This window comes from Xylona heveae (genome assembly GCF_001619985.1).
Source record: "Xylona heveae TC161 unplaced genomic scaffold L228scaffold_3, whole genome shotgun sequence".
In the NCBI taxonomy this organism is placed as follows: domain Eukaryota; kingdom Fungi; phylum Ascomycota; class Xylonomycetes; order Xylonales; family Xylonaceae; genus Xylona; species Xylona heveae.
In genome coordinates, this window is record NW_017264195.1 from 2,618,485 (window position 1) to 2,645,123 (window position 26,639).

Genomic DNA, 26,639 nt, shown 5'->3' on the forward strand with positions numbered 1-26,639 from the left:
TTTTTGATTTTCTATTTTATTTTATTTTTTTAACAAAAAATTTGTCGGAATATCAGTTTTGTATTTGTTCATTTTTTATCTTATTGTGAACCCTTAGTCCTGCCGACAAGCCTAAGACTTTGAAGCGACCGGCGGAGATAGAAAAGCGGCAATCATGATGAAATTGTTTTTGTCGATTCATCCCAGGCGGCATTGTCTTGGATTCACTGGCTAATTGCCATTGGTATTTCTGTGAGAGGTATTGATTTCCGCAGAAACTTGCTCACGATAAATGGGGATTGACACACAAATAATGCGTGTCTCGGGTATCACGATATCCAAATAATGCAGTACTCTAATGTACCACAGAGCCTGGTCGCTGGCGATGAACTACCTAAGGTACCTATAGGTAGGGGTCCTGGGAAGCTCCGAGACGTCTTGACCAGTGTGGGTCGAGGACACGGAGGCTGCGGCCTCTTTTGGGAAGGAGGCGCTGACAACTGCCCGGGAGAGTGGCTGAAAGACTACTACTGTGGTACATGACTGAGACTATTAGCGCGACATAATATATTCAATGGTCGTGATTTCCCCATCCATCGCCCTCAAGGAAAGCAGGTTTAAAGCAGGTTTCAATTATTGTAATCCAGGCGGGATAAACATCGTTTCTACTGCGTTACCGGTTTGACAAAATGTACCGTGCCAATGGGCCAGGCACACGTAATGGGGCACCTGGACGGCCATTACGTTTCACGGGAGTTAATTATATTGAGCTCGGCTAATGCAGGAACGATGCAGGTACCGTACTTTGTACCTTAGATGACTTACTACCTGTACCGTGGGTAAGGGAGGTACGGGTTGGTATCGAGAAAATTGCTAGGTCTAGGTAGGTACTCGGTAGGTGACTGATATTGAGGACCACGAATAACGACCGTTGTGGCCTCCCGGGAGGATTTCAATCTATCATGAAAGAGGAAATGGAAATGGAATTCCGTCCCGCGAGGTTCAAAGCCTATTGTGGCCGTTCTGCATAAGATCGAGACCATTGGCGCACAAGGCGGACACCGCCTCCTAGATTGAGGTAGCTCGTCTTCTGTTCCCAGAGACAGCCGGGATGTTGTATAACGGTGTCAACCCGAATACAGTATGCGCGACGTATGAGGCTTGATTCAGGTTGATGCAGAAGGTTTACTCTCTTCTCCACTCCTCTACGTTCTGCTACCTTAGTCAACCGTGTTTTTCCGTGCCCCGTTGTTTATCGCAATCCACCACTTATATCGGTACTTCCCTACATGATGGAGAAGACAGGTCAGGCTACGGTGACATTGGCAAGGCCGTCCGGCCTGGCCGACTGCGTTGAGTGGCGCACTGTATCCCGGCGTCCATGCCGTCTTCCAACAAGGTGGCGCGGAGTAGTCCCGGTTGATAGAGTAGAGTACTTGGGAGCAAACCCCACCATGGTGGACTTTGGAACTGGTGGGCCCCATTTGGTTCGTGTGGGTTTCGTTAAAAGGTTCTTCTGTTGTTTCCTGACCGCACCCTGACACCAAGACGGCCATCACCTGTCTTTCCTGGACATATTGCCGATCAATCTGTTACCCATTCAAGTAAGATGCAGAGTGGTCTCGCGCTATCCTTCAGCTAAGGCCTGCCCTTCCTACCTACAATCACCTCCACACTCTTTACAAGAGACCCTTTTTGGTCGGGAGTTCCCAGTAGCTGATTATCCTTGAAACTGAAGATGATGTTCTGAGGCCATGTGTGTACCGTATACTGGGGGTTGTACCGGGATGAGAACCAGTGCAAAGGGTTGGAACATGTTTCTTGGGTTTGGCCCACCGAGTCCGCTGACGGCCTCCCACTTTTGTGAAATTTTTGCACCCGCTGGGAGTTTAAGCCTTCGCTATGATGTAGACAATGAAAGCGATGACTTAGACATTGTGGGTAATCAGTTCATTCATCGCTTTCACCGTGAGTAATGATCTTCTCAATTTTCCCTGTAAAAGCTCGCTAGGCAGACCTTGAAACACCTCAATCCATGGGAAAAAAACTTTCTTCAATCGCTACCATTACGAGAGAGATTGGTTCCGTCGGGGCGGTCCGAGAATCGGTGGCGAGACCTGGGGAGCCCGTGCTGGCGGATGGTCTTTTACGTTGCGAAACCCGTCCGAGGTCGTTCCCTCCGGCAGCCAGGCAGCCAGCTCTAGTACTGTGCTGTACTTACATACCAACACTATCAAGCACGTCTGATCCGCATACTACTGCATGACTTTGACATCAATCACTACGATAGTTGGTAGAACGCGCCGATATATCCTCCGATGAGTTCGCATTTGACACTAGAATTCTCCGTACTCCGTATGGCGATATTGATTTTGTGCGAAGAAAAAGACGCCGGACCCCTTAGGGCCTGTCTTCCATTGGACCAATGAGCCAGCTCAAATTGCACGTCATGGTGTCAAGAGAGGTCGAGAAGAAGTGCAAGTCTATCTCCCTAGAGCCGAATGAGGGTCAATGGCGTCTAAAACATTTGAGAAAAAGCGATGGAGCGGGTAGCATTAAATTCAAGCGAGAATAGCGAGTATTGCAGCATACCAGTGATTCTTTGGTGATTTAAGGGCTGGTTTACAACATACTGGTGCGGAAGAAAGGAAGCTAACATTAAAGCAAGACTTCGGCTAGAGTCTTAGGCGGCTTTGACGGTGGAGAATTCGGCATGATCCTTTGCCTCATGCCAGTATCCAGCGTTATTATTGATCCCTATCTTCTTCACGAACACCAGCGCTCGGAGAAATAGTCGGCCGCACTGCTCTTATAACCATCATTAATATGGACCATCCGCCGTTTGAACCCTTACACTATCTTCCGGATAGTGGTCCCTCTTATCGCTTAGGGACATAGCATCATATCCAAACCAGAGGCGTCATGATCTCGCGCGCCTCTTAGCTTGATAGCGTGAAACCACTCCAACAAACGCCTCTCTTCAGTAGACATGACAGGGCCCTTATCGGAAAAACTCCATCATGACTGATGCCGGTATCCCGGCACGTAGAAGAGTGGGTTGAATGGTTGCACGGTATGCCGTATCGGCATTCAATTGTAGTGCATTTACTGGGTGCCACTCAAAACTGTCAAGCTCTCTAGGTATGAAGCTATCGTTGTTTAGGAGCCCTTCCCATGGTATCACTAGAAGGTATAACAATTCGCTTCCGGGTATTTGATTTCTCAGGCCCTAGTCGAGACTTTGACATCCCAGAACCTTAGGTAGGTATCTGATAACGGTATCTTGTTCACGGCTAAATAGCAGAAAGGTTTGAGGGGAAAAGTCTGTTCGACCGCTAGCCCGACCTTGACTATTGGACTGATCAACAAGAGCGATTTCTGGACGAACCAGAAAACTCCTGCGGCCAGCCGCGCAGCAAGGACGGATAAGCCAGCAGAGCCGATTTGCAATTATTTTTATTCTGTGGCGCAAGAGACGCTTGATGGTACCACCATTGATAAATTGATGGACAAGCAACACGGAGAATACTCGCGCCGCCGCACGTAAAGAGAAAAAAAAAAAAAAAATCAAAAGCCTTGGAGGAGCAGGTCAATTTAAAGGGCTCGCCTAGATTTGCGGCTCTGCAAAATCGCTAACCCTAATGGTACATGTGGGGCGCTGTAACCAGGGCTCGCTTGCCTCTGATGATTTTCTTGCAAAGCTGGAATCTCGAAAGAATTTCATCTTTATGGGCTTGTGATGAACGATGCGGTATACCCGTAATCATAATAAATAATAGGAAGAGAATGAGTGCTCATGCTCCTTGCATGAGACGTGATCTCAACAGACACCTTCTGAAGCCCAAAACGTCGAAAAAGTTTCAATGACCGAGGATTTTCAGTAGTTCCGACCTTTTTCACTACTCGTCTCTTCTCTGCCGCAAGATGCCGTTATGGAGAGAATCACCCCATTGCGACCCAGGTAGCGATTCTTTCGATGCTCAATAGGGAAAGCTTCAATATTCAGACTCTACTTGTATCGTGGTAATCCCAAAGTTGCTTCATTTTCACTCGTTCCGAACAAGCTTTGAAGTGTCGACACGAGTAGACATTGTCTTTCAGTGTCGTCGATTTCGGTCAAGAGAAGCTCGGCGCGCCATATGAAGCCCGTTGGCTAATAGGCCGTGAGAGTAAGAACTTGGGGTGATTGTCAAGGAGATCAAAATGGTGTTATATTCTTAATAATGCTCATATCTATTGGATGTCGTCATTTCGTCACTCTTGCTTCCGCTTAACGGGCAGCTGTGAAGTTGGATGAAAAATCACTCTCCAACCTCATCCCCGATCTTCTCTAGTTTTCCTGGGTCGCGCTTCTCGCCCGTCTCTCCAATGATGCGCACCCGATCTAAGCGGACCCTTTCCCCATCCCCATCCCCATCACCATCAACGATGAAAAGAACAATGGACGAAACATTCTGGAACTTGACAAAGCGAAGTTCCAGCTTTGCTGTACCGGTTTTGTCATCCCAGTCTTCGGGAGAGAGTGTAATGGACTGCGTAGGAGTAATGTCTTCCGCTTCCTCGAAGCCCAGAACATGGCTGGGATTCGTGTAAAGGCGAATAGTCTTCGGTCTCATGGGAAGCTCGTCCTCGGCTTCGCTGTCATCGGATGGCTCTCCAGGTAGCGATGTAAGGTGTAGAGAATGAACTTTGAGTGTAGATTGGAACGGCATAAATAGCATAAGTTGCTCATCGGTATCGCTCTCTACCCAGTCGCGCTGCTGCTGGCCACCCTCGGACTTTCCTTTGCCTTTGCTGTCTGCTGCCGCAACACTGGAGGGCTTAGACAAGTCAAAAAGGGTTCTGACGCCAGCGAATTCGCTGTCCGAATTCAAAATGTCAAGGCCCTTCAGATCGACCTCGTCCGTAACATCACGGTATCCCCGAGGCAGGCTTGCGCCAAGCCATGACTTTCCGCTTCCACTTGATTCACCGAAGCCGCCAGTCGAAGGCCCTGTAGATTCCGCTTCTGCGGCAAGTTTCTTGACCGCTTCGGAGAGTTTTCTCGGATCAGCACCCTGTACGGTCGAAACGACGTTGCCGTTCTTGAACACCTTGAAAGTTGGCATACTGGTAACCAAGGTTAGCTTATCAAATCCAGCAAGGCACTGACTTAATCTCCAAAAAAACATGCAAATGGCAATCTTACGCAGTGATGCCATAGGTCTGTGCTATTTGCTGCTGATTATCCACGTTCACCTTAACGAAAGTGATCTTGTTCGGGCGGGAGAGTCGGGCCGACAGCTCCTCATACATTGGAGCGATCGTCTTGCATGGTCCGCACCAGTCGGCGTAGACTATTTTGATTCAAAATTAGCATCGGGCAGGGTTGGGTTCAAGATATCTCGTGGAGTTCTGGTGAACGGATGGCGGGGTATATATTGCGGGGTGATCAGCTTACAATCAGCGACCACAATGGCCGACGATGACACCAAGGAGGCGAATTCCGCGGGCGAGGTTATCTGAATCGTTTTCGACATCTTGAATGGCAGGAGATAACGGATCCAGGGATGCCAAAATACAAGGATATCCCGCAGGTCGGCCGATGGAGGATGGTTGAAGCTGTTCGCTGTTCATATAATCTCGGCATTGGCATGTTTCGCTAAACACCCGATAGGCAGACGTCAACATGTCAGAACGGAGCTTGACCAGGTTGTATATAATTAAATGGAAAAAGTGATAATTTATTGTACAAAAACATTGTTTACCGCAAAATCTATCTAGATGATATATAGGCATTTCCTTGCTTCTTTGTCCACGCTGAAATGATTTCAGGTGGTGATGTATTTCAAAGCCACTGCGAATCCCTCTTTGCATTATGCTTGATCCTCATGATGCATACAATTACGTGCCGACTGTTGCCTCCATGCCATGAGACCATGTTGGGTGCTTAGCATACCTTCTTCTATTTTGGAAGATGGTGATTCATGCGCTGATAGTTTATAGGCGTTATGAAAGCCAAGCTGGGGGCATCTGCGGGTTGATGGAATCTGCATCGATCGCATCGCGCCGCTTCGGAACGTGCCTTGAGTCATGGCGATTGATGGAATAAGGAATTCGAATGACTCCAGTGGTCAATCGTGTTCTGAATTTTCCGCACATCAAGTGAGGCATAGCATGTGGGTATCGAGCCACAAGTTTATTCGCGTGTCCCAGATCGGAGGAGAAATGCTCTTGACAAAGCTTTGACATGCAACGATAAATCACCCTTGGGATTGATCGTCGCCGAATCAAAGATAAGTTCAACCATTTGTTTCGTGATCCTGTTCTCCCTCTCCCTCAGCAGCCTCTATGGCTTCGAACAGGACCTTGAGCCAGAGACTACATCCTCGACAGCCGATGACAACTTCTCCAAGTGTGGCGTCTTTTTCAAGATCCGATTCATGCAATACGAAGCCTCGCGCTTCCCCACACCGACAGCTTCGGTACCAAATATCTTGCGAGTCGTCGAAACCTAGGTCGTCGAGATCAACCGTCTCAAGTCCAGAATGAAAGATGATCTGACTGCCATTTGTGGATGATTCCGGTTGCAACCGTAGCGACAGGTCGTATTCAGCGCGTGAGACCGGATCTATGAGAATTTTATAGGCGTGTGTAATTTGATCAATTGAAAATTTGGATTGTCGTTCCGATTCATCTGGCGTGAGGTTTTTGGACTTGTCTGGATGGTGAAGAAGAAGGGCCCGCCTATATGCTTGTTTGATGTCTAAGCTTGAAAGTTTCTGGCCTAGCAATGGCGAACAGATACCAAGAACATCATAATGTCTCGGCGCATCAGATGCGAGAGGTCCAGTCATGCTGGGGAAGCCGTTTATGCGCTGAAGAAGATGTATCCGTCCTTCGAACAAAGTTTTGGATTGGAGAAATGAAGCTATTCCTAATTGGCTTCTGTTGCGCCCCGAAGTCGATGCGAATAATCTACAAGTACTTAAACCCCGGCTTGAATGACACGAGGGCGACAGTGCAAATAATCGAGCCATGCCCACCTCATGGCAGGGGTTTTTCTTGTTTTCCTTGAAAATCCTGGTGGTTACCCATCTCTAGAAGAGCTTTTTGATTTTTTTCGACAGTTGAATCTACTTCACACAACGTTATGCGTATATGTACTAATTTACAAGGTGCTGGCAAAGCTTTACCACGCATGAGATGCGGCCATCTACGACTTCAAATTGTGATCGCTTTTCACAACCAATGACCCTACAATCTACCTTCAGCCTGCTTTCCAAAGTAACCATTCTTCTTGAGCCATTCTTGGACGTCCTCGTTATCCCGCTTGAGCCAATTAGATTTGGCACGGACTGCATCAAGACTCTGGGCAAGGCCCTGATCGAATCCTTTCGTGCTTCTTGTTTTGAAGAAGTCTTCAATCTCCTTCTTCTGTTCGTCCTTCGTAAAGCTAGAAGTGCAGATTTGGACTACCGAAGAGAGCATGGAAAGACCCGGAGGCAGCTTCGCTTCCAAGGTGCTAAAGTTGTCCCTCATCCATTTCCAAAGAGCTTCGATACCTGCAGTATGAGTGCGGAGACCACCAAGGGGAAGGTAAATGTCCTGCTCCTTTACTTCGTCAGAGAGCGGCAAAGCGAGAGTGCGCTGGATCAATGATGGCTCGCGTGCGCGACCGAGACTGCGCAGCGCTGTGTTACGCTCATCGCTGTTCTTCGCAGTGCGATACTCATTGAGGATTGCATCGTACTGCATCAATGCCCGTTAGTTCTCTTAAAAATGCCTTTGAAAATTTTGATATCAGGAGAGGAATGAAATGACATACCTCCTTCTCGCCTCCATTTTGGAGAACAATGCTGTAAACTGCTCCACGGAGGTTTGGATGGATGGCTTTTCTATCACCAGCGCAGAATTTCTGGAACATCTCAAACGCCGCATCAATGATTCGCTGGTCGCCAGCAAGAGCAGCGGAACCGAAGAGAAGACTCTTAAACTGCTGTTCGATATGACCGTCGCTTTCTTCAAAGTGCCATCCCAACTTGTGAGCTTTGTCGCTCACAAGAGTCCGCTGGAAACTCTTCAAGGCCTCCTTTACCGGCTCCTCCTCAAAGATCCAGGCGTTGCGGATCGTAGCAATCCTAGTAGTGATCTCGTCCCACACAACGAATTCGGTCTCATCCGTAAATCCTTGGAGAAGTCCAAGAATACCAGAAGTCTTCTGGTAGCCTGAAGCGGCCAAAGCACCGGCATCAGCAATCATGCCAGCTCGATCCTCAACTGTCAACAGGCCCTTCTTTGCTGCCTGGCCAAGCTTTTGAAGCCGCTCTGGGCTGTAGGAAGTTCGATAAATTCCGGAATGGTCAGCATTGATTTTGAAGAAATCGAGATCACCAAGCTTGAAATTCGACTCCCGCCCGGAGAGGGTCACTTCTTCGTCAACACCATCCTTGGTACGTACGCCAAGGAAGACGGGGAACAAGGTCTGGTCCTCCTCCGGCTTCACATCAGCAGTTCTGAGGAAACGGTTTTGCTTCACATGAATCGAGCTCGACTTGGCATCTTCAGTCACAGAGACGACAGGGTAGCCGACATTCGTGGTCCAGATGTCCATCACCTTCTCCACATCTTTGCCGCTAGCATCGCCAAGAGCAGCCCAAAGATCGCTCGTGCTAGTGTTTCCATAGGCATGTTTTCTCAAATAACGTCGGACTCCCTCCATGAAGACATCCTCTCCAAGATATTTCGAAATCATGCGGAGGACACAAGAACCCTTTGAGTATGAGATGGCATCGAATATCTGGTTGATCTCGTCTGCCCTTTTCACTGGTACCTCAATGGGGTGACTGCTTCGCAACGAATCGAGAGACAAAGCGCTTTGCAAGTTGTCGGTTACATAGCTTTCCCATACCTTCCATTCGGGATAGAAAGCGTTGCACGAGTACCACGACATCCATGTCGCAAAACCTTCATTGAGCCAAAGACCGTCCCAGAAATCCATTGTGACCAGGTTGCCAAACCACTGATGGGCAAGCTCATGCTGCACGACCTCAGCAATGCGCTGTTTCGTTGACGCACCGCTAGTCTTCTCGTCGAAAAGGAGGTCAACAACACGGTAGGTAACCAATCCCCAGTTTTCCATTGCGCCTGCACTGAAGTCCGGGATAGCAACCATGTCCATTTTTGGAAGCGGGAATTTGCTGTCAAATGTTCTCTCGTAGAAGTCTAACGTTTTTGCCGCAAGTTCTACCGAGAATTTCCCGTGTTCGATGTCCTTGTCCGGGGTAGCAAATACTCTGACCGGGACTCTGAAGTTGTTTGTCTCGATACACTTAAGCTCGCCGACAATGAAGGCAAGGAGATATGTTGACATCAAAGGCGTCTTGTTGAAAGTGACAGCCTTCTTCTTGCCTGCGCCGAATGCTGAGTCGACCTCCTTTTCCGCAGCGACATCCATATTGCTCAGACAAGTGAGATGCTTGTCAGCGACCAAAGTGATTGTGAAACTGGCTTTGAGTGCCGGTTCATCGAAACTTGGGAATGATCTTCTCGCGTCAGTCGGTTCCATCTGGGTGGTCGCAATGTACTTGGTTTCGCCGTTACTGCCTTTGTAGGAAGACCGGTAGAAACCAGCCATCTTGTCGTTCAAGATTCCGGTGAAGGTTTGGGTCAACTGGGCCTTGGACCCAGCTGGAATGGTCTTGTCAAAAGACACGGTCGTAGTCTGCGTGTCTTCATTGTAGGATAGCTTGGGCGAGGAGCTGATCAGCGTTGAACCAGAGGTAACCTTGGTGCTATGAATGTCAATTTCGAGAGTGTTCAGAGAGATTGAAGTCGTGTCATCAACCACATCAAGACTAAAATGTTCAGCAATTAGTGAATTGAGCTCATGTCAGTGTAAATCATCGTAAGGGCCATCTATACTCAATGATTACGGTGCCTTTGTAGGTGAAGTCCTCGAGGTTAGGCTCAAGCGTGAGATCATAGTGTACAGGCTTGACATTGGTGGGCAGAACAACTCTGCCCTGAGTGACGTGCATACCGCCGCTAATATCAGCGGCACCGTGAGATCTGCACATGGCTCGTTGACACGAACAGTGGCGGACCAAAGCTGTCTTTTTAGATTGAATGAAAGCACGTGAGGGAGCGACACGCTGGGTTCGTGTAGGCGCTACAGGATGAAGAGCCGAAACTCTAGAAAGGGATGCGCTGCTTAAAGATCTCCTGGAACCTTGGGCAAAGGTGCGCTGGATCAGACTGGGGCGGAAAGCACGCATCGACTGTAGGTGGGGTTGTGGATGAGGGAGGAGCAATGAAGGGTGGTGCTATGTCAGGGAGGCAATCGACAGCGTTGCAGGGAGATCGGACTGATCGTTTGGGTAGGCATACAGTAGTGTACGTACAGTGGTATTGCACCTACTCGGTACCCTACTGTGCTTCACTGGGGAAAGCAGCACATACCCTCACGCGCACCGTGCCGCATCCGAGCTTGGCACCAAACTAACAATTGCAAAAGTTTGCAGCGTTTGCAGCTCTCGGATGCAAGAGTATAAATTCCGAAATTTTGCTGCAAAACCCTTTCGAGGATCAGCGGTTACCATCTTCGTAGGTCATGCATGTCCACAGCAGAGTGGCTTGTGCCACCCAATTATTCGATCCAGTTCGAGTAATTGTACCTGGCACTGGCTTTCAACATAATGGATCAATACAGTTCAGTCATTGATCAGTTCATTTCTCTTTTCTCCTCCTTTCCATTCTAATTCTGCCAGGCAATGCAAATTGTTGATTTCAATACGAGTTTTATCAGGCTGCTTTTGTTGCTAGGTCGTTGATATCATGTTAATCATGATGAAAATTCATTCAACACGCAAGCTAGTCCTTCCAATGCTTCTAGATCTCTCCGCCGAAGTATTGGTTGTTCTAGACTCTTTCGTCTTTGCTTGCAAGACAAAATCACCGTACGTTTGAGGTGCTCATCCTGCTCCCTAGGAGCCGTGGATGCGCTACCATAGGAAAATCGGGACATTATCACTAGAGTAATGGCAATTGACCGCGTAGGCGGGAGAGCCGATAGCGCTTTCAGCATAATTCAAATTAGTATTAACCTAGATATGGGACTTCTGATTTGCTTCCTCATGCAGCAATGGTACTGGCGCTGCAATCATGCAATGTAACGCCCAAAATATCATGTACGGAATATCCAGGCCCAATCAAACATCAACACGCCCTTGAGAGGCTCAGTGAGGTGTTGGGACAATGCAACCTTCGCCGGCTTCGGCACAAATTGCAGAAAACGTGCAAACTTCATATCAGAACTTGAGATAGCAAAAGGGGAGAAGGAGAAGAGAGTTTTAATCGATGACCTGAATCCGACCTCTGTCTTCAAATTTGAATCGATTTCCTATCTTCTTATTCTTATTGTCGGGTTAAATCAGCGATGATATATATCTGACTTTGACGACAGACAAGTTATATAAGTGCCAGATGTTCCTAAACTCAAAGTTGCGTTGAATCATTCATCAAATTCCCAGACTTTAGCCAAGGTTTTGGGCGCCTTTTTTTTATTTCCCCACTAATTCCTGTTTATTAGCCGGGCTTTTCATACATTAACGTATTAGATCTGATCAATAAATCTACTAATGTATATTTGGTTATCCAAAAAAAATAATTAATTAAACTGTTTATTTAATGTGATCGCAGCGGACACATCAACTTTCATAACTCCCTTTCGTGCTGGCAGCCAACCAGTCCACGCCGCGACTGAATCCAGCGTATCGGAGTAAGCTGAGGCTAGCGAGCAGGCGCCTAGACAATCAGCGCCAATGGCGTCTACCATGCTACCCGCGCGTGAGCGCAATAAAGTATAACCCTGGGAGAGACCGTCTCCAATCCAAGATCGTCATTACTGGGACAGCTATTCGTACTTCTGCCAAAATGAAGGAAGACGTTGATGGAACGTCTGCGTTGCACCCTCCACCTCCGCCGCCGCCAAATTCAGACGCACATTCGATACCTCCACCTCCTCCGCCGCCTGACACTCTCGCCCCCCCGGCACCACCACCGCCAGAAGAGCTTTCCCATCCTCCGCCACCGCCATCATCTCCGCCAACAGAAGCCGCAGTACCAAATTCAGCGGAGGCTTCTACCAAAAAAACAAAATCTGGATGGGGTTCTAAGCCGGCAAAGACTCCTCTTAGCATAGAAGAAATTTTGAGGAAGAAGAGAGAAGCGGACGCGGCTGCCGCCAAAGTAAGTCGCGTTCTCCAATATATTTTATATGTGATCATTTCTACTAATATTCATTCTTCGGCATAGCCCAAATTCCTATCCAAAGCTCAGCGAGAGAAGCTAGCGCTTGAAAAAAGGGCAAAGACAGTCGAGGAGCAAAAGAAGAGGACAGATTCCGATCTTAGCTCCGGCTCTAGGACTCCGCTGCCGTCCAATGGAACCCCAAATACCAAAGTTGCGGATGTCAATGGAACCTCTGTTGTGCCGACAGGCCCAAGGGCTTTGCGACAAAGCGAAATACCGACAGGCCCAGCTGCAATGCGATCGTCGCTCCCCAATAAAGGATACGACATGGTTCCGCCCCCCCCACCGAAGCCGATTTCCTTCGGAAAATCATCGAAACAATTAGAGAAACGACCGCCTACTGAAGATGCTGAAGCAGCACTGATTCGACAACGATATATGGGCGCTGATACCAACACCTCTACCTTTTCCGCGAAGAAGAAGCGAAGAAGAACCACCGAGAGAAAGTTCAACTTCGAATGGAATGCAGAAGAAGATACAAGCGCGGATCACAGTCCGTTATATCAGACACGATCCGAAGCGAATTTCTACGGGCGCGGCCGTTTGGGCGGCTTTGCAGACGACGTGGTTGAAGGGGGCGTGAAGAAATACGCAAGAGCGCTCGAAGAACGAGATCGTGATGCTGGAAGCTTTCGAGCAAGAGAACTTCTTGAAATGGAAAGGAGAAGGAAGGAGGAAGGCGGTCGCCATATGCTTGATAGACATTGGAGTGAAAAGCCTTTGGAACTTATGCGCGAGAGAGATTGGCGGATCTTCAAAGAAGACTTCAACATCAGCACAAAGGGCGGATCCATCCCAAATCCTATGCGCTCTTGGGCAGAATCTGGGCTACCGAGACGTCTGCTCGATATAGTCGATCAGGTGGGCTATGTGGACCCGTCTCCTGTCCAACGTGCAGCGATTCCAATTGCTCTTCAATCAAGGGATCTCATTGGTGTCGCAGTTACAGGATCCGGCAAGACAGCAGCCTTCTTACTTCCGTTGCTCGTTTATATTTCCGAGTTACCGGCGCTCAATGAACTGACAAAGAATGATGGTCCTTATGCCATTATATTGGCACCAACGCGAGAGCTGGCTCAGCAAATTGAGATCGAAGCGAAGAAATTTGCGACGCCTCTTGGTTTCACTTGCGTGAGTATTGTAGGTGGCCACTCTCTTGAAGAGCAAGCCTACAGTCTTCGTGACGGAGCAGAGATCATTATTGCCACGCCGGGCCGTCTAGTGGATTGCATTGAGCGTCGAGTTCTTGTCCTGAGTCAATGTTGCTACGTAATCATGGACGAGGCAGACAGGATGATCGATCTTGGCTTCGAGGATCCGGTGAATAAAATTCTGGATGCTTTACCAGTCGCAAACGAAAAGCCCGACTCTGACGACGCCGAAAACGCGGTTGCAATGAGTCGACATCTTGGTGGGAAAGATCGATATAGACAGACCATGATGTACACAGCGACCATGCCCTCGGCAGTGGAGAGAATAGCGCGAAAGTACCTGCGAAGACCTGCCATTGTGACTATTGGAAACGTTGGCGAAGCTGTTGAAACCGTAGAACAGCGGGTTGAATTTGTCGCTGGAGAGGATAAGAGAAAGAAAAGACTTGCCGAAATTCTTTCATCCAGGGAGTTCCATCCGCCAATTATTGTTTTTGTCAATATCAAACGCAATTGCGACGCGGTTGCCCGGGATATCAAGCACATGGGATTTTCCTCTGTGACGCTCCACGGAAGCAAAACTCAGGACCAGAGAGAGACAGCCCTAGCATCCGTTCGTTCTGGGCAGACGGATGTCTTAGTTGCCACCGACCTTGCTGGTAGAGGTATCGACGTGCCTGACGTTAGTCTGGTCGTAAATTTCAACATGGCTACCAATATTGAAAGCTACACTCACCGGATTGGTCGTACAGGTCGTGCTGGTAAAAGCGGTGTTGCCATAACATTCCTTGGCAGTGAGGATGCCGATGTTATGTAAGTACCTGCCTATTATTTCTATTCGTGTCATCCAATGCCTGTGAATCCGCTGACGATTGCATTCCGAACAGGTATGACTTAAAGCAAATGCTGATGAAATCGTCAATTTCTCGGGTCCCTGAGGAGCTTCGTAAGCACGAAGCTGCCCAGCAAAAGCCTCAACGAGGATCTCAGAAGAAGATAGAAGAGAGCAGCGGATTTGGCGGAAAGGGTGGCTGGTAGCCATCTGCAAACTCAACGGCAAAGTCAGGATATTTACTTCACAATACTCTGCCATCGATATTCTTTCGTGAACCTCTCGAATGTCACGGCTCGTCCACATTTCAAGCCTTTCGAAAGCACAAGGAGCTCCAAACACATCAAAGCCCACCATGCAGCTGAGCATGTGTAAAGGCAAGTATTGGTTTGTGGCTTATAGACTCAAGAAATTGTCCAAAGCTGCTTGCGATTTTCTGGTGTGGTTCCATTGTCACTACTACTGAGTGTGTACGACCTTCCTAGCATTTCAGTTGGGTGACATAGGTCGAGAAATATTGACTACACTTAATAGAAAATTAAATATGACCATGTAATCAATCAGTCCTACCGGTTCTCATCCCGTAGCACGGGAGAGAAAGGAAAACAAGCGATCGCTGCACCTGCATTTATTTGCAAGGGTCGCAAAGCAAAAGATCATCAATGCAGAGCAATCGGATAGTTTTCCAGAAGTCATTGCAGGTTCTGTGGAGAAGGTCTATTATTGAATGATACAAAAACCTCTATGGCCTTTACTGACTCAATTAATGCCCTACGTTATTGCATGGATGATTTCAAGAGAATGAAGAAAGAAGGAAATGTAAAAAGTATCTGTTTAAAGAATGTATTATATATAAACATGGTAAATTCAGTGAAAATTTCAGAAGAGAATTCACTGGTAGACAAATAGACCAACTTGTAATTCAGGGAAGAGGAGAATTCAGTCCACAAATGGCTTTTGCTGAAGACAGCCGTTTCCGGGGCAAAAACGAGGTTGAGTGACGCTTCAGCACCATCTCAGATTACATAATCAGCGAACATGTGCAGCGACTTGGCATTTTAGTTGTTCAGCTCTACTACCATTTACTTGACAATCGCAGTTCCAAGTCGCTGATCACCGTCCATCAAATCTATTTCCTTTCCATTTAGATCAGATCACCTGAATTAGACCTCATCTGCTCAAATATGGCGGACTTTCATTTCGGCGGTACTGAGGAAGAGAATGCCGAACTGAGAAAGCTTCACGCCGATGTAGTAAGCATCGATTCCCACCTGTATCGAAATTCTATACTAATGCTCTCATCTGCAGCTGGAAGATTCCGATAATTTTGAGAATTGGGAGAAGTTGGTTCGAGCTGCTGAATCCCAAGAAGGCGGTTTGAATCGGAATTCCAGCCCTCAATCAATATCTTCGACGAGGAATATCTATGACGGATTTCTCGCCAAATTTCCTCTCCTCTTCGGATACTGGAAGAAATATGCGGATCTCGAGTTTTCTATCGCAGGCACTGAAGCTGCAGAAATGGTAAATATCTACTGACTTCTTTTGAAATGGCTTGCTAATTCGAACAGGTATATGAGCGAGGGATTGCGAGCATAACTTCCTCCGTGGATTTGTGGACGAATTACTGTGCATTCAAAATGGACACAAATCATGATCCCGACGTCATCCGAGAGTAAGTTTACTGGCGATTTTTCCTCCGACGTAACCATGATTCTTGCAGCACGAACCCTGCCAAGAAAGAGCAGATTACAATATCAAAGACAACTCCTCATTTGGTGAGAGAGAGTCGCAATGAACAGCCCCCCCCAATTGCTCTTTTCTCACGCATGGCACCCAGGAACACTTCTCTTTTCTGCCAAGCGCGTAACCTCGAGATAGAGTCGTGTGCTGCCTTTGGCAGCATGACCGGCGGAGGCGGAAAGCTTAGATCATGCGCTCATGTTTGCTGTCCTTCCCACTTCCTTCCCACTCCCCCCTTTTGCATTTCAATTTGATACTGACATTGAACTTCTTGAATAGGCTTTTTGAACGGGGCGCCAGTTGTGTAGGCCTTGATTTTCTCGCTCACCCATTCTGGGACAAATACCTCGAATTTGAGGAAAGAGTAGAAGCCTTCGATAAGATATTCGCCATCCTTGATCGCATTGTCCATATACCAATGCACCAGTACGCTCGGTACTTTGAACGATATCGACAGCTCGCCCAAAATCGACCACTGGAAGAACTCGTGCCTGTCGAAGTTCTCGCACGGTTCCGCGCTGAACTTGAAATGCAGAATGCACCGATGAAAGTCGAAAAGGCCCCTATCGAGATTGAGAGAGATCTCCGTCTCCGAATCGACAGTCACCATCTAGAAATCTTCACTCGAACCCAGACCGAGACAACTAAGAGATGGACTTATGAGTCTGAAATCAAGCGACCTTACTTCCACGTTACAGACCTGGACGAAGGGCAATTGGCTAACTGGCGTAAATATCTTGATTTCGAGGAAGCTGAGGGTGATTATTCACGGATTCAGTTCCTTTATGAGCGGTGCTTGGTCACCTGCGCATACTACGATGAATTCTGGCTTAGATATGCGCGATGGATGCAGGCTCAAGAAGGAAAGGCAGAGGAAGTCAGAAACATTTTTCAGCGAGCAAGTGCTCTATATGTGCCTATCGCTCAACCTGCAATTCGGTTGCAGTACGCATACTTTGAAGAAATGTCGGGAAGGGTCGACGTCGCTCAAGCCATCCATGAGGCAATTCTTTTCAACTTGCCTGGCCACGTGGAGACTATAGTCTCATGGGCAAACCTCCAGAGACGACACGAAGGATTAAATGCTGCCATTGAGATCTATAAAATCCACATAGACTCACCGGAATGTGATTCACACAGTAAAGCGGCGCTCGTGGCTGAATGGGCACGCCTTTTGTGGAAAATAAAGGGTGCAACCGAAGAAGCGCGTCAAGTGTTCCACAAGAATCAGCAGGCCTACCTCGATAGTCGGCATTTCTGGATAAACTACCTGCTCTTTGAACTCGAACAGCCCACTACCGGCGAAACCGAGTCCGTTCAGTATCCTCGGATCAAACAGGTTGCTGACGATATCCGCCTACATTCACACCTTCCTCCGTCAACTATTAAAGACCTTACTCACTACTACATGGTATATCTGCTGGAAAGAGGAACAAAGGACGCCGCAAAGGAGTATTTGGTCCTTGATCGTGAGGTGAACGGGTAAGTTCATGAAGGCGGACGATTACTCATTATTTCCCCATCTTTTGGTCGATACTTACCAAACCGCTTCCTCTCCTTCCATGCGCATTCCTCTTCAACGAATACCTCACATTATTGAAGTGATTAAAGACGAACCCTCCCAGAAACTCTCGCCTTCACTGCTTTCCAATGGAGATACTTAGGCAAACTATCGCACATGGCGTTCTTCTCGTTTTCCCCGTCGCAATCCCTAGATCACACCGTTGGAGTGCTTTGCCAACAAACCCTATATGAACCCCCACTAGGTTTCCAATTGTTAACAATTTATTGCTTTCCAGGCCTCTCTCGATCCAAACAATTTCTAAAACCAAAATCACCGAGGATGGTAAGCCGCTGAGCGCAGATCCGCGGCTAGCAATGGAAAATGGTCACTCTGGCGTGCCTGTTGACGATTCAGCCACTCGGAGAGGGGAGAACCTCTACGCGAGATTCTATCAACCGTAGGAATGCGATTCTTCTCTTCCGACGATAGAGGTAGGCTTTCATCATTTGCTTTTCGAAAATAAAAGCTTGTGCTGAATGTTCGTCTCTCAGAGTTCGCAGCATTAGGGGCTCCTGTCTGGTGCCCTAGGTAATACCCTTCCGAAAGCCATTTCCATTAACACCTGTCCCATAGTGCTATTTTGTGGGGAAAAAGAGCTCATGCACATACTTTTCCCCATTGCTCATCTTTTTGCCATTTCGCACGACGTGATTTATACATGTAATTAATGCTTCAAGTTTCAAGGCTCGAGCGCAGCCTTGGGTAGAGTCAGATTGTCTGATAGACAGGTTATTTATGACTTACAGATGAAATAAAAGAATTTTGCTTCGCTATGAATCGATGGCCTTTTTAAGGCGCACACTGTAGTAACCATTTTCCGGTTCAAATCGCGATAGTTTCAACCCGTAGTAGGTTTCGTTATCTTGATATATAAGGGCATACAAACTTATCGATAGAGCTTGTTTGGTGAAGAAGAGACTTTGTAAGACCGGCCTGGCATTGCTACTCTTGAATTCTGATATCACACGGCATTTCTCACTCATCTTTTAGGGCGATCTAATCATTACAATTATGCTCTTTCTCATAGGGATGCACTAAGTTAATAGAAAGTGCACTGACTAAACCATGGCTTGTCTCCCTCGAGTCGGGTAGAGCGGACGACTTGTCCACTCACCCGGCAAAGGATAATTGGTCTGCGGGGCTAAGGCCAATAACTATGGAGCTACACCCCACCTTTGGCTAGAGAAGTGCTGTCGCTGAACGGGTGCCTTACTTCTTCTGTGAGATACCCGCGTCGGAGTTTGCCTTCGGATCTCGCCCGTCGGGGTACTTTCCAACTCTCCCACTCTTGCCTTATCTACTTGGCTTGACAGCGCCTCAGACCTATTTCTGCTCTTCATTATACTCTTTGAATTGCTTTGGGAAACGAGGAGTCATATCAGTTCACGGGTCCATATATCGCATAGTCCATAAAAACCACTGTCATATTGGCATTGCCAATCAATGCATTTGTTTTTGTGTTTGGGAGGCAATGGAGCTCACCGAGATCTACCGAACGATTGATTTCATATATTGAGGAAATTCATACCGCTGACAAGAAATTCAATCGAACTTCCACTTCGCCTCTACTTTCCTCTTTCTTTATTGTGAGAATACAGAGCTGTGACCATGTTCGCAGAATATCGGGACAGTTTGGGCCTTCGTTGGCCCAAGCCAACTGAAACCAAAGCGCAGTGTCCAAGCTCAAGGTGCTACCCGCAAGATATTGATCTGATCAGAAAGGAACAATATCCAATGCTTCAAGGTATATATTTTACCGTATCCACTTTGAATGTCTCTAATTAATCTCTTGAAAGACACGACCTATCTAGACTATGCTGGGACGACTCCGTTCGCCAAAGCGCTTATCGAGCGTTTCTCCACCGATATGATGTCCAACCTTTTCGGAAACCCTCATTCCGCATCGCCTTCGTCACAGTTGTCTACTCAAAGAATTGAAGATGTGCGATTGCGAGTTCTTCGTCTTTTCAACGCAGACCCTGCAGAATTCGACGTGGTTTTTGTGGCCAATGCCACCGCTGGTATCAAACTAGTGATGGAGGGATTCCAGGCGCATCCCAAAGGCTTTTGGTTTGGATATCATAAAGACTCCCACACTAGTTTGGTCGGAGTAAGAGAAACGGCGACTTGCGGGCAAAGGTGTTTCACCTCGGACAGTGAAGTTGAAAGATGGATAGCACAGATGGCAGAAGACGGTCAGGGAGCAAATGACGGTCTGGAACTATTTGCATACCCAGGACAATCAAACATGAATGGGAGGCGACTTCCATTAGATTGGTGCCGGCGCCTTCGGGAATCCGCCGCAGTAGGACACAGGAGTGCCTTTTCGCTGCTTGATGCCGCTGCACTCGTCTCCACTTCTCCTCTGGACTTGAGCAATTCTGCAAAGGCTCCGGACTTTACTGTCGTCAGCTTCTATAAGATATTTGGGTTTCCAGATCTCGGCGCTCTTATCTTGAGAAAAGAAGCGGGACAGGTTCTCCAACAAAGGAGGTACTTTGGCGGTGGCACGGTCGATATGGTCGTCTCATTGCAAGAACAATGGCATGCGCGCAAAGATCGGCATCTTCATGAGCAACTAGAAGACGGTACACTGCCAATTCACAGCATACTTGCTTTGGACGCCGCTCTTGATACCCATGAATCAATCTTTTGCTCGCTGGAGAAGATTTCTTCACATACAGCACGCCTTGCTCGCAGACTTTATGATGAGCTGTCAGCGTTGAGACACGGGAATGGCGAGCCGGTTTGCGCGATCTATAAAGACTCGACTTCGACATATGGCGATCCCCAAAGTCAAGGCCCAATAATTGCCTTCAACATACGAAATAGCCTCGGAGCTTGGATCAGTAACACTGAACTCGAAAAGTTGGCTGCTATCAAATCAATCCAGCTGAGAACTGGCGGAGTTTGCAACCCAGGAGGTATTGCTTCAGCTCTTCAGCTTGCGCCTTGGGAAATGAAACGCAATTTCTCTGCAGGCCAGCGTTGCGCAGCCGAAAATGATATCATGGGCGGAAAGCCCACCGGGGTCGCCCGTGTTAGCTTTGGCGCCATGAGTACCCAAGCTGACGTCGAGAAGTTCCTTTCCTTTATCAGAGAATATTTTGTCGAATCAAAGGTATTTCTGGACCAAACGTTTTCATCTTCGAGCATACCTCGAACATCAGAAGGGCATTTCACTGTCGAGTCTCTAACAATTTATCCGATCAAGAGTTGTGCTGGTTGGAAAGTACCACCGAAGACGCCATGGGATATTAGAGGCGAAGGATTGGCTTGGGATCGGGAATGGTGCCTTGTTCACCAGGGAACCGGCGCTGCCTTGAGTCAAAAGCGCTACCCACGTATGGCATTGATCCGTCCGAGTATCGATTTCACGAAGGGTGTCTTACGAGTGCGGCTGTATGATGCCAAGGCAGCGGAACCGGAATCTTCTCAAGAGATTGCAGTACCGTTGTCAGCTGACCCCAAATACTTTGGTATCGGCACTGGTTCGAATGGCCAAGCTACACAGGTTTGTGGTGATATGGTCACAGCCCATATGTCTAACTTGCCCGAGGTATCGGAATTCTTCACCAAAGCAATCGGTATCCCATGCACGCTTGCGCGGTTTCCATCTGATGCGCCTGGCCCTTCGATGAGGTATTCCAAGGCACACCTGCAGCCGTACCAGGTTGCTTCATTGCCTGAGCAAGTCCCAGGATCTTTTCCTCATTCCGAGTCTCGACAGTCCATAGTCAAGAGACCGATCCTCTTCTCTAATGAGAGTCCGCTTTTGATAATATCTCGCTCAAGCCTAAACCGCTTAAACGAGCAAATAAAAGAGAGAGGAGGGAAAGCCGCACAGGCCGAGGTGTTCCGTGCAAATATTGTTGTTTCAGAAGAACCTTCAGCATATGGGAACGAGAGCCCATATGTCGAGGACAGTTGGCGGTTCTTGCAGATTGGAACACAGCTATTCCAGATATTGGGGTCCTGTCGCCGGTGCCAAATGGTTTGCATTGATCAGAAGACTGCCGAGAAGAACGAAGAACCGTTTTCAACTTTGGCAAAGACTCGTAGATTTGATGGCAAGATATTCTTTGGCCAGCATTCGTGCCATTTGCCGTCCGCGATCAAGTCGCAGTCTGCACAGCATCCGACAGTCATGGTTGGCGATCGCGTTAACAACCTAGAAGACTATCAAGAATTGCCTAAAGGTGTCATCGTCAACTTGTAAATAGTCTGTTGATGGCTTTCCCTATTATGTTTTGGAGTTATCGGCGTTGTGTAGGTTAGATGATACCAGGATTAGTTTTGGATTTGAATGATATAGCCAAGATCCCTTTAGCATCAGTTATAGAAGCAGATTCCCAGAGTGTCCGAGCTGTAAAGAAGGGGGGGGGAGTGTCGTTTGACATGGTGGGTATCTCCAACGCCAAATGGAAACGATATCCCATTTATGCTCTCAATAAACTCCTATTTTCAAGTCCATTTATCCAACTGAATCCGTTTTTCAACGCCGGTCCGTTTCCATGAAATTACAAGAGCTGTGTAGCGCCTTTGGGATCCCTTCTAATCCCGTCCAGATGGTGGACCCGGAAATCGTATTCAGGTCCAAGGTAAAAAGAAAAAAAAAAAAAAAAAAGACTACTCCAGAGTCGCCGATCGAGTTTGATCAATCGCTGTCCGCTCCCGAAAAAGGGTCACGAGTAGATTCTGATGGGGCACTTCTCTTCCTTCGCTTCTCTTTTTTCTTCGTTTCCTGTGTTCTCTTCCTCTTCTTATTTCCCTTTCCAGATCCATGGGCAACTGCTTCTTCTGTCGCGTGTTCCTCTTCTGCCCGCCTCTTCTTCTCCTCTTTCTCTTCCTCTTCCTCCTGCAATCTTCTCATCGCATCAGCATCTTCCTCACCCTCGACGAATACCAAATCCCCTGCGTCGCCCAGCGACGCCTTTGCCGCTTCTTCAAGCAAGATGCCCATGGCCAGCAGCGCAGTCTCGTCCATACTTTTCCAATCCGCCAGGGCTTTCCCTCCTCCGGTGCGATCCCGGTCATAGTAATCTGCAGTGTAGCTATGGATCGCCTTTAAAAGGTCCGAGCTTGGAAGACCGCCGTGGCTACTGTCTCCCTCGTGTAGAGAGCCGTCAAGTGCAGACGAGGCGGCAAAATATATATCGTTCTCCGCGTATCGCGTCGGCGCGTTTTTCCGACGAAACAACACTTCTTCAGGCGGCACGCTCAACTTGCTGCTCGTTACGACATCCCGACTGCTCGGTGGCAGGGCATTCGCGTTGACGAACCGGTCGCTCGTCACTCGGCCAGCCACGGCATCGTACAGGATTGATTCCCGCCAGGTGGAAGAAGCTGTGGCTGCGTTTCGCTGAAAGGGTTGGCTTTTCATTTTTGCCGCAGATAAGGAGCGTGTCCTGGTGCGGGAAGAGTCGGGAGAGTTTTGTCTCGTAGGGGTATCGGATTCGTTATCGTTTTCAGCGGTTGCCATTTCGCTGCCTTCGTGATCCCGTTTCAATGTAGGATTTTTGGTCGTCAGAAGATGTTTGCAGGTCAATGGAGCATTCTGTTGCTTGGCAGCCAGCACTAGAAAAAGATACTAAGTGTATGCCATGACGGTCAAAGAAGGCAAAGAGACCGATGGGCTCGAGATATCGTGGTATGGAGTAAAGCAAACAAAATAAATTTCAGTTGGAGAGGTGTACCCGTGCGAACCAAATTCACAGGCGTAACTTTAATGGTTAGCGAACCGATAAGTCCGATGGATTTGCTCTAAACTCCATCTCCAGCGAAATTCAACGTCATATTGCCGAGCGAGACACTGACAACATAAACACATCCCTCTCCACACATACTTCATGCAACTTCGTGGCTAGCACTTCGACTAGATGTATGAATTCCTATCTCTTAAACCGAGCCCTGGGTGTCACGAGCCCGCAGGCATTTGAGCGTGCACAAACCACTCGACTGGCTCACGCACTTCAACCAGCTCCGCACATACGATTCTCAAGCCGGCCGACTTCCTCCACCACTAACAGGTCTCAGAATGCATCGACATTGGCTCCAGGAGGCCAGGGCACGGAAGAAGATGAGTCCAACAATAACGGCAATGCCGTGCAAGAAATATACGCACATAACGCCGGCGTAAATGCTCTCACAATCGACAAGTTCGAAGGCAAATACATGCTTTCTGGAGGAGCAGATTCGTCCATCTTCATCTGGGACTTGGAACAGCAAGCATCCGAAAATGCCAATGGCAATACCAACGATGACAATGACAGCGGGAAACGCAGTATTCTACATACACCCGCCGGCGCAGTCAAGCGGTCCTCGTCCACGCACAAATTCGGCATAACGCAACTGAGCTTCTACCCATTCGATTCGCTCGCTTTCTTGAGCAGTTCCTTCGACCACACGCTCAAAATCTCATCCAGCATCACCATGGCTCCATCTGCCTCCTTTGACCTCGGCTCCGTCATATACTCCCACGCGCTTTCGCCCATCGCGGACCATCTCCTTGTCGCGTGCGCGACTCAGCATCCCGCCGTGCGACTCGTGGACTTACGATCCGGCGCAAGTACGCATTCGCTCGCGGGACACCACGGTGCTGTGCTCTCCGTCGCGTGGAGTCCGCGAGACGAATACGTGCTCGCGAGCAGCGGGACAGACGGCGGGGTCCGGCTCTGGGACGTGCGCCGCAGCGCGGGCTGTCTGGGTGTGCTCGACATGGAAGATTCAGTCGGTATATGTGGGTATGATGGCCTAGGGACCGGTGCACGGCGCCGCGAGAAAGGAAAAGCGCATAATGGGGCGGCGAATGGCGTCGTGTGGACAGATGATGGTAATTATATCATCACTGTGGGACACGATGAGCGGATCCGCGTCTGGGATGCAGCGACCAGCGCAAACACGCTGGCGAGTTTTGGTCCGATTATTAAAAATACGCGCCTGGCTCCCATTTTGCCGGCTCTCGCCCCAACGTATATGACTCCCCCGGGGAAGCCGCTCATGTTTTATCCCAATGAGAGGGAGATTTTGGCGTTTGATCTGTTTGAAGGCCGGCTGCTGAAGCGGTTACGCGCCCCAGGGACGCAGGTCGCTGCTGCAACGAAAGCTGCGCAACGTAATTTGCAGAATCGTGTGACCGCGCTGGCGTGGAGACAGGGGGATGTGGAAATGTATTCGGCCCATTCGGATGGGTTGATTCGGACTTGGAGACCGCGGACAAGAGAGGACGCGGAGCTCGAAGAGCAAGAGGCTGCAGAGGCAAAACTTAATGATGAAGAAGATGAGACGAGAAAGAGGAAGAGACAGGTTTTGGAGGACATCTATCACGATCTCACGCGGCAAAAGGTTACGTTTACATAGTCATATATATCCTTGGGATGGTAAGTGACGTTATTGGAACGAATTACGAGCGATCGAAGGTACTTGAGCAGATAGTAGAGTAGTGATACCCGATTATACCTTGTCAGTGATTATCACATCAATAACCCCATATGCGGTAATTTTGTGCTCTTGTATTCTTGTGTCAGTCTATGGGCTGAACAACGATAATGCTTCGTACAGTCATAAAGTCGTCATGGTAGATCTCAACTCATCATAACCACCGCCAAGTGAATCCAACCATCAGAATAGGTTGCGGCTCGCATAATGTCCTCCAACGGAGCAGAGAGGGGCAGGACAGCACCGTGCAAGACAGGTCGTGCGAGAATGGCTGTGCGGCGACTGGGAAAGAGACTGGGTAGAATTCTATTGAGCGCGGTACCAATGGTGTGCGGTTCGCCTATGGTAAAGATTTAGTAAGGCATAAGCTTAATGCTTTTTTTTTTGCGACTAGAAAAGACTGGAGCGAGTGGGAAGATGACTGGACAAGAGAGGATTACGATTAGAGATCATAGGGGCGATCGGAGCTTGGACTACACGGAGCGAGCGCTGCAGAGGCGCTTCGTCAGGTTTAGTCTCAGTTGTAGACTCCGTAGAAGGCGCATCCCCCGAGGATGGCAGATATATTCGAAGTGGAATATTACGGAGGCTTGTGCCGGGCGTGTTGAGCAGCTTTTGGTTGATGCTGTTATATATGGCAAGGTTGTCTATCGGAAGCAGAATTAGGTCAAAACCATTGACAATACGTATTATTTCAGAAGTTGAATATTGCACTCACGCTCTTCGACCGCTTGCCAGAGTTTCGTAGAGTCTTCTTTTGACAGTGACATGATACCCTTTGCCGTTCCATTTCTTAAGAAATCAGCCTGCCCGTTATCAGCCTTGGTATTCACTGTAACCCTCTAGAGCAGTTTATTCACCTCTTTGACACCATTGACAAAGGCGTCGTGGAGGACCTTGCCGTCACGGTCAAGCCGGACGAGCTGGTCGTCTGGCCATTCCGTGAAATGGACCACCAGCCGCCATGGAAGAGGGCTCATTTGCTCCGTTTCTTCAGCGTCATCCCCAGCAGCGGTTATATGTGTGGTCGGCTTCGAGCTTTTGGACACGGGTTCGGCACCAGAAAATAGGTCATATAAGAGGCCAAGCGGGAAATGCCATTTCAACGGCACGTTTTCAAAGGAGAACCACCCATCGTGGGGAAGCACCGCAGGGTCGATCAGGGATGTGCTGAAGAAGGCATGGAGTCTTGGTAATAGGAATGGCAAATAGGAAAGTCGCGGAAAATGTACCTGCCCAGGTCAGCTTCCGGGGGTTTCGAGTGGGCGTGATGTTATAGCTGCAGCTGAGGGGTAGAAGAAGGGGGACCAGCGTGAGAGATGGAGGTCAAAGCGATGTACAGGATAGCGGGGGAAGAACTCACAAAGTATGGCTCTGAATCGTCATACGTGCGACATTCGGAGGAAGATAGTCGTATCTCTAATGGTAATGAGCCGTCCCAGATGGTCTTTTGCAGCAGTTGCAAGTGCTGCTTGGAGTTGGCCATGATGGTGCTGTCCACAGCCACCAATCGGTTTTTGGGTCTCCGTTCACTTGCCGTGGGGTCGCGACCGCTACGGTACAGAGCCCTGGACCCTGCCGAGACCAAATGACGTGACCTGACATATCATTATGATCCCAATGCAACAAGAAATGATAGATG

General features: G+C 48.4%; 9 protein-coding genes across 9 annotated transcripts; 4 read left to right on the top strand and 5 right to left on the bottom strand.

Annotated features, from left to right (window-relative positions):
* Positions 1-4,280: 4,280 nt before the first annotated feature.
* On the bottom strand, positions 4,281-5,498 carry L228DRAFT_237672 (thioredoxin; the record flags this gene model as incomplete). The annotated part of the gene is made up of 3 exons (XM_018330958.1): positions 4,281-5,088; positions 5,168-5,315; positions 5,420-5,498. 3 exons carry the CDS (start codon positions 5,496-5,498, stop codon positions 4,281-4,283), a joined length of 1,035 nt encoding a protein of 344 aa, XP_018190336.1.
* Positions 5,499-6,260: 762 nt separating this feature from the next.
* L228DRAFT_267088 (hypothetical protein) lies at positions 6,261-6,815 on the bottom strand (the record flags this gene model as incomplete). The annotated part of the gene is made up of 1 exon (XM_018334949.1): positions 6,261-6,815. One exon carries the CDS (start codon positions 6,813-6,815, stop codon positions 6,261-6,263), a length of 555 nt encoding a protein of 184 aa, XP_018190337.1.
* Positions 6,816-6,913: 98 nt separating this feature from the next.
* Positions 6,914-10,331, bottom strand: L228DRAFT_245796 (hypothetical protein). Its single transcript, XM_018332251.1, has 3 exons — positions 9,883-10,331; positions 7,787-9,815; positions 6,914-7,710 (listed from the first exon to the last, which is right to left on the bottom strand). The coding sequence occupies exons 1-3, from the start codon at positions 10,233-10,235 to the stop codon at positions 7,216-7,218; spliced, it is 2,877 nt and encodes a 958-aa protein (XP_018190338.1). The 5' UTR covers positions 10,236-10,331; the 3' UTR covers positions 6,914-7,215.
* Positions 10,332-11,867: 1,536 nt separating this feature from the next.
* Positions 11,868-14,728, top strand: L228DRAFT_104142 (pre-mRNA-splicing ATP-dependent RNA helicase PRP28). The gene is made up of 3 exons (XM_018328880.1): positions 11,868-12,207; positions 12,274-14,234; positions 14,309-14,728. Exons 1-3 carry the CDS (start codon positions 11,893-11,895, stop codon positions 14,457-14,459), a joined length of 2,427 nt encoding a protein of 808 aa, XP_018190339.1. The 5' UTR covers positions 11,868-11,892; the 3' UTR covers positions 14,460-14,728.
* Positions 14,729-15,347: 619 nt separating this feature from the next.
* On the top strand, positions 15,348-18,332 carry L228DRAFT_245798 (pre-mRNA-processing factor 39). The gene is made up of 6 exons (XM_018332252.1): positions 15,348-15,506; positions 15,562-15,777; positions 15,825-15,928; positions 16,276-17,478; positions 17,796-17,991; positions 18,052-18,332. The coding sequence occupies exons 1-5, from the start codon at positions 15,438-15,440 to the stop codon at positions 17,959-17,961; spliced, it is 1,758 nt and encodes a 585-aa protein (XP_018190340.1). The 5' UTR covers positions 15,348-15,437; the 3' UTR covers positions 17,962-17,991; positions 18,052-18,332.
* Positions 18,333-18,922: 590 nt separating this feature from the next.
* Positions 18,923-21,951, top strand: L228DRAFT_245801 (PLP-dependent transferase). Its single transcript, XM_018332253.1, has 2 exons — positions 18,923-19,304; positions 19,357-21,951. The coding sequence occupies exons 1-2, from the start codon at positions 19,169-19,171 to the stop codon at positions 21,777-21,779; spliced, it is 2,559 nt and encodes an 852-aa protein (XP_018190341.1). The 5' UTR covers positions 18,923-19,168; the 3' UTR covers positions 21,780-21,951.
* A 212-nt stretch (positions 21,952-22,163) lies between these two features.
* Positions 22,164-23,206, bottom strand: L228DRAFT_245802 (hypothetical protein). The gene has a single exon (XM_018332254.1). The coding sequence runs from the start codon at positions 23,040-23,042 to the stop codon at positions 22,218-22,220; it is 825 nt and encodes a 274-aa protein (XP_018190342.1). The 5' UTR covers positions 23,043-23,206; the 3' UTR covers positions 22,164-22,217.
* A 237-nt stretch (positions 23,207-23,443) lies between these two features.
* L228DRAFT_267094 (WD40 repeat-like protein) lies at positions 23,444-24,919 on the top strand (the record flags this gene model as incomplete). Its single annotated transcript, XM_018334950.1, has 1 exon — positions 23,444-24,919. The coding sequence occupies one exon, from the start codon at positions 23,444-23,446 to the stop codon at positions 24,917-24,919; it is 1,476 nt and encodes a 491-aa protein (XP_018190343.1).
* Positions 24,920-25,143: 224 nt separating this feature from the next.
* L228DRAFT_209320 (autophagy protein 5) lies at positions 25,144-26,483 on the bottom strand (the record flags this gene model as incomplete). The annotated part of the gene is made up of 5 exons (XM_018329805.1): positions 25,144-25,337; positions 25,399-25,644; positions 25,716-25,803; positions 25,858-26,229; positions 26,361-26,483. 5 exons carry the CDS (start codon positions 26,481-26,483, stop codon positions 25,144-25,146), a joined length of 1,023 nt encoding a protein of 340 aa, XP_018190344.1.
* Positions 26,484-26,639: the final 156 nt, after the last annotated feature.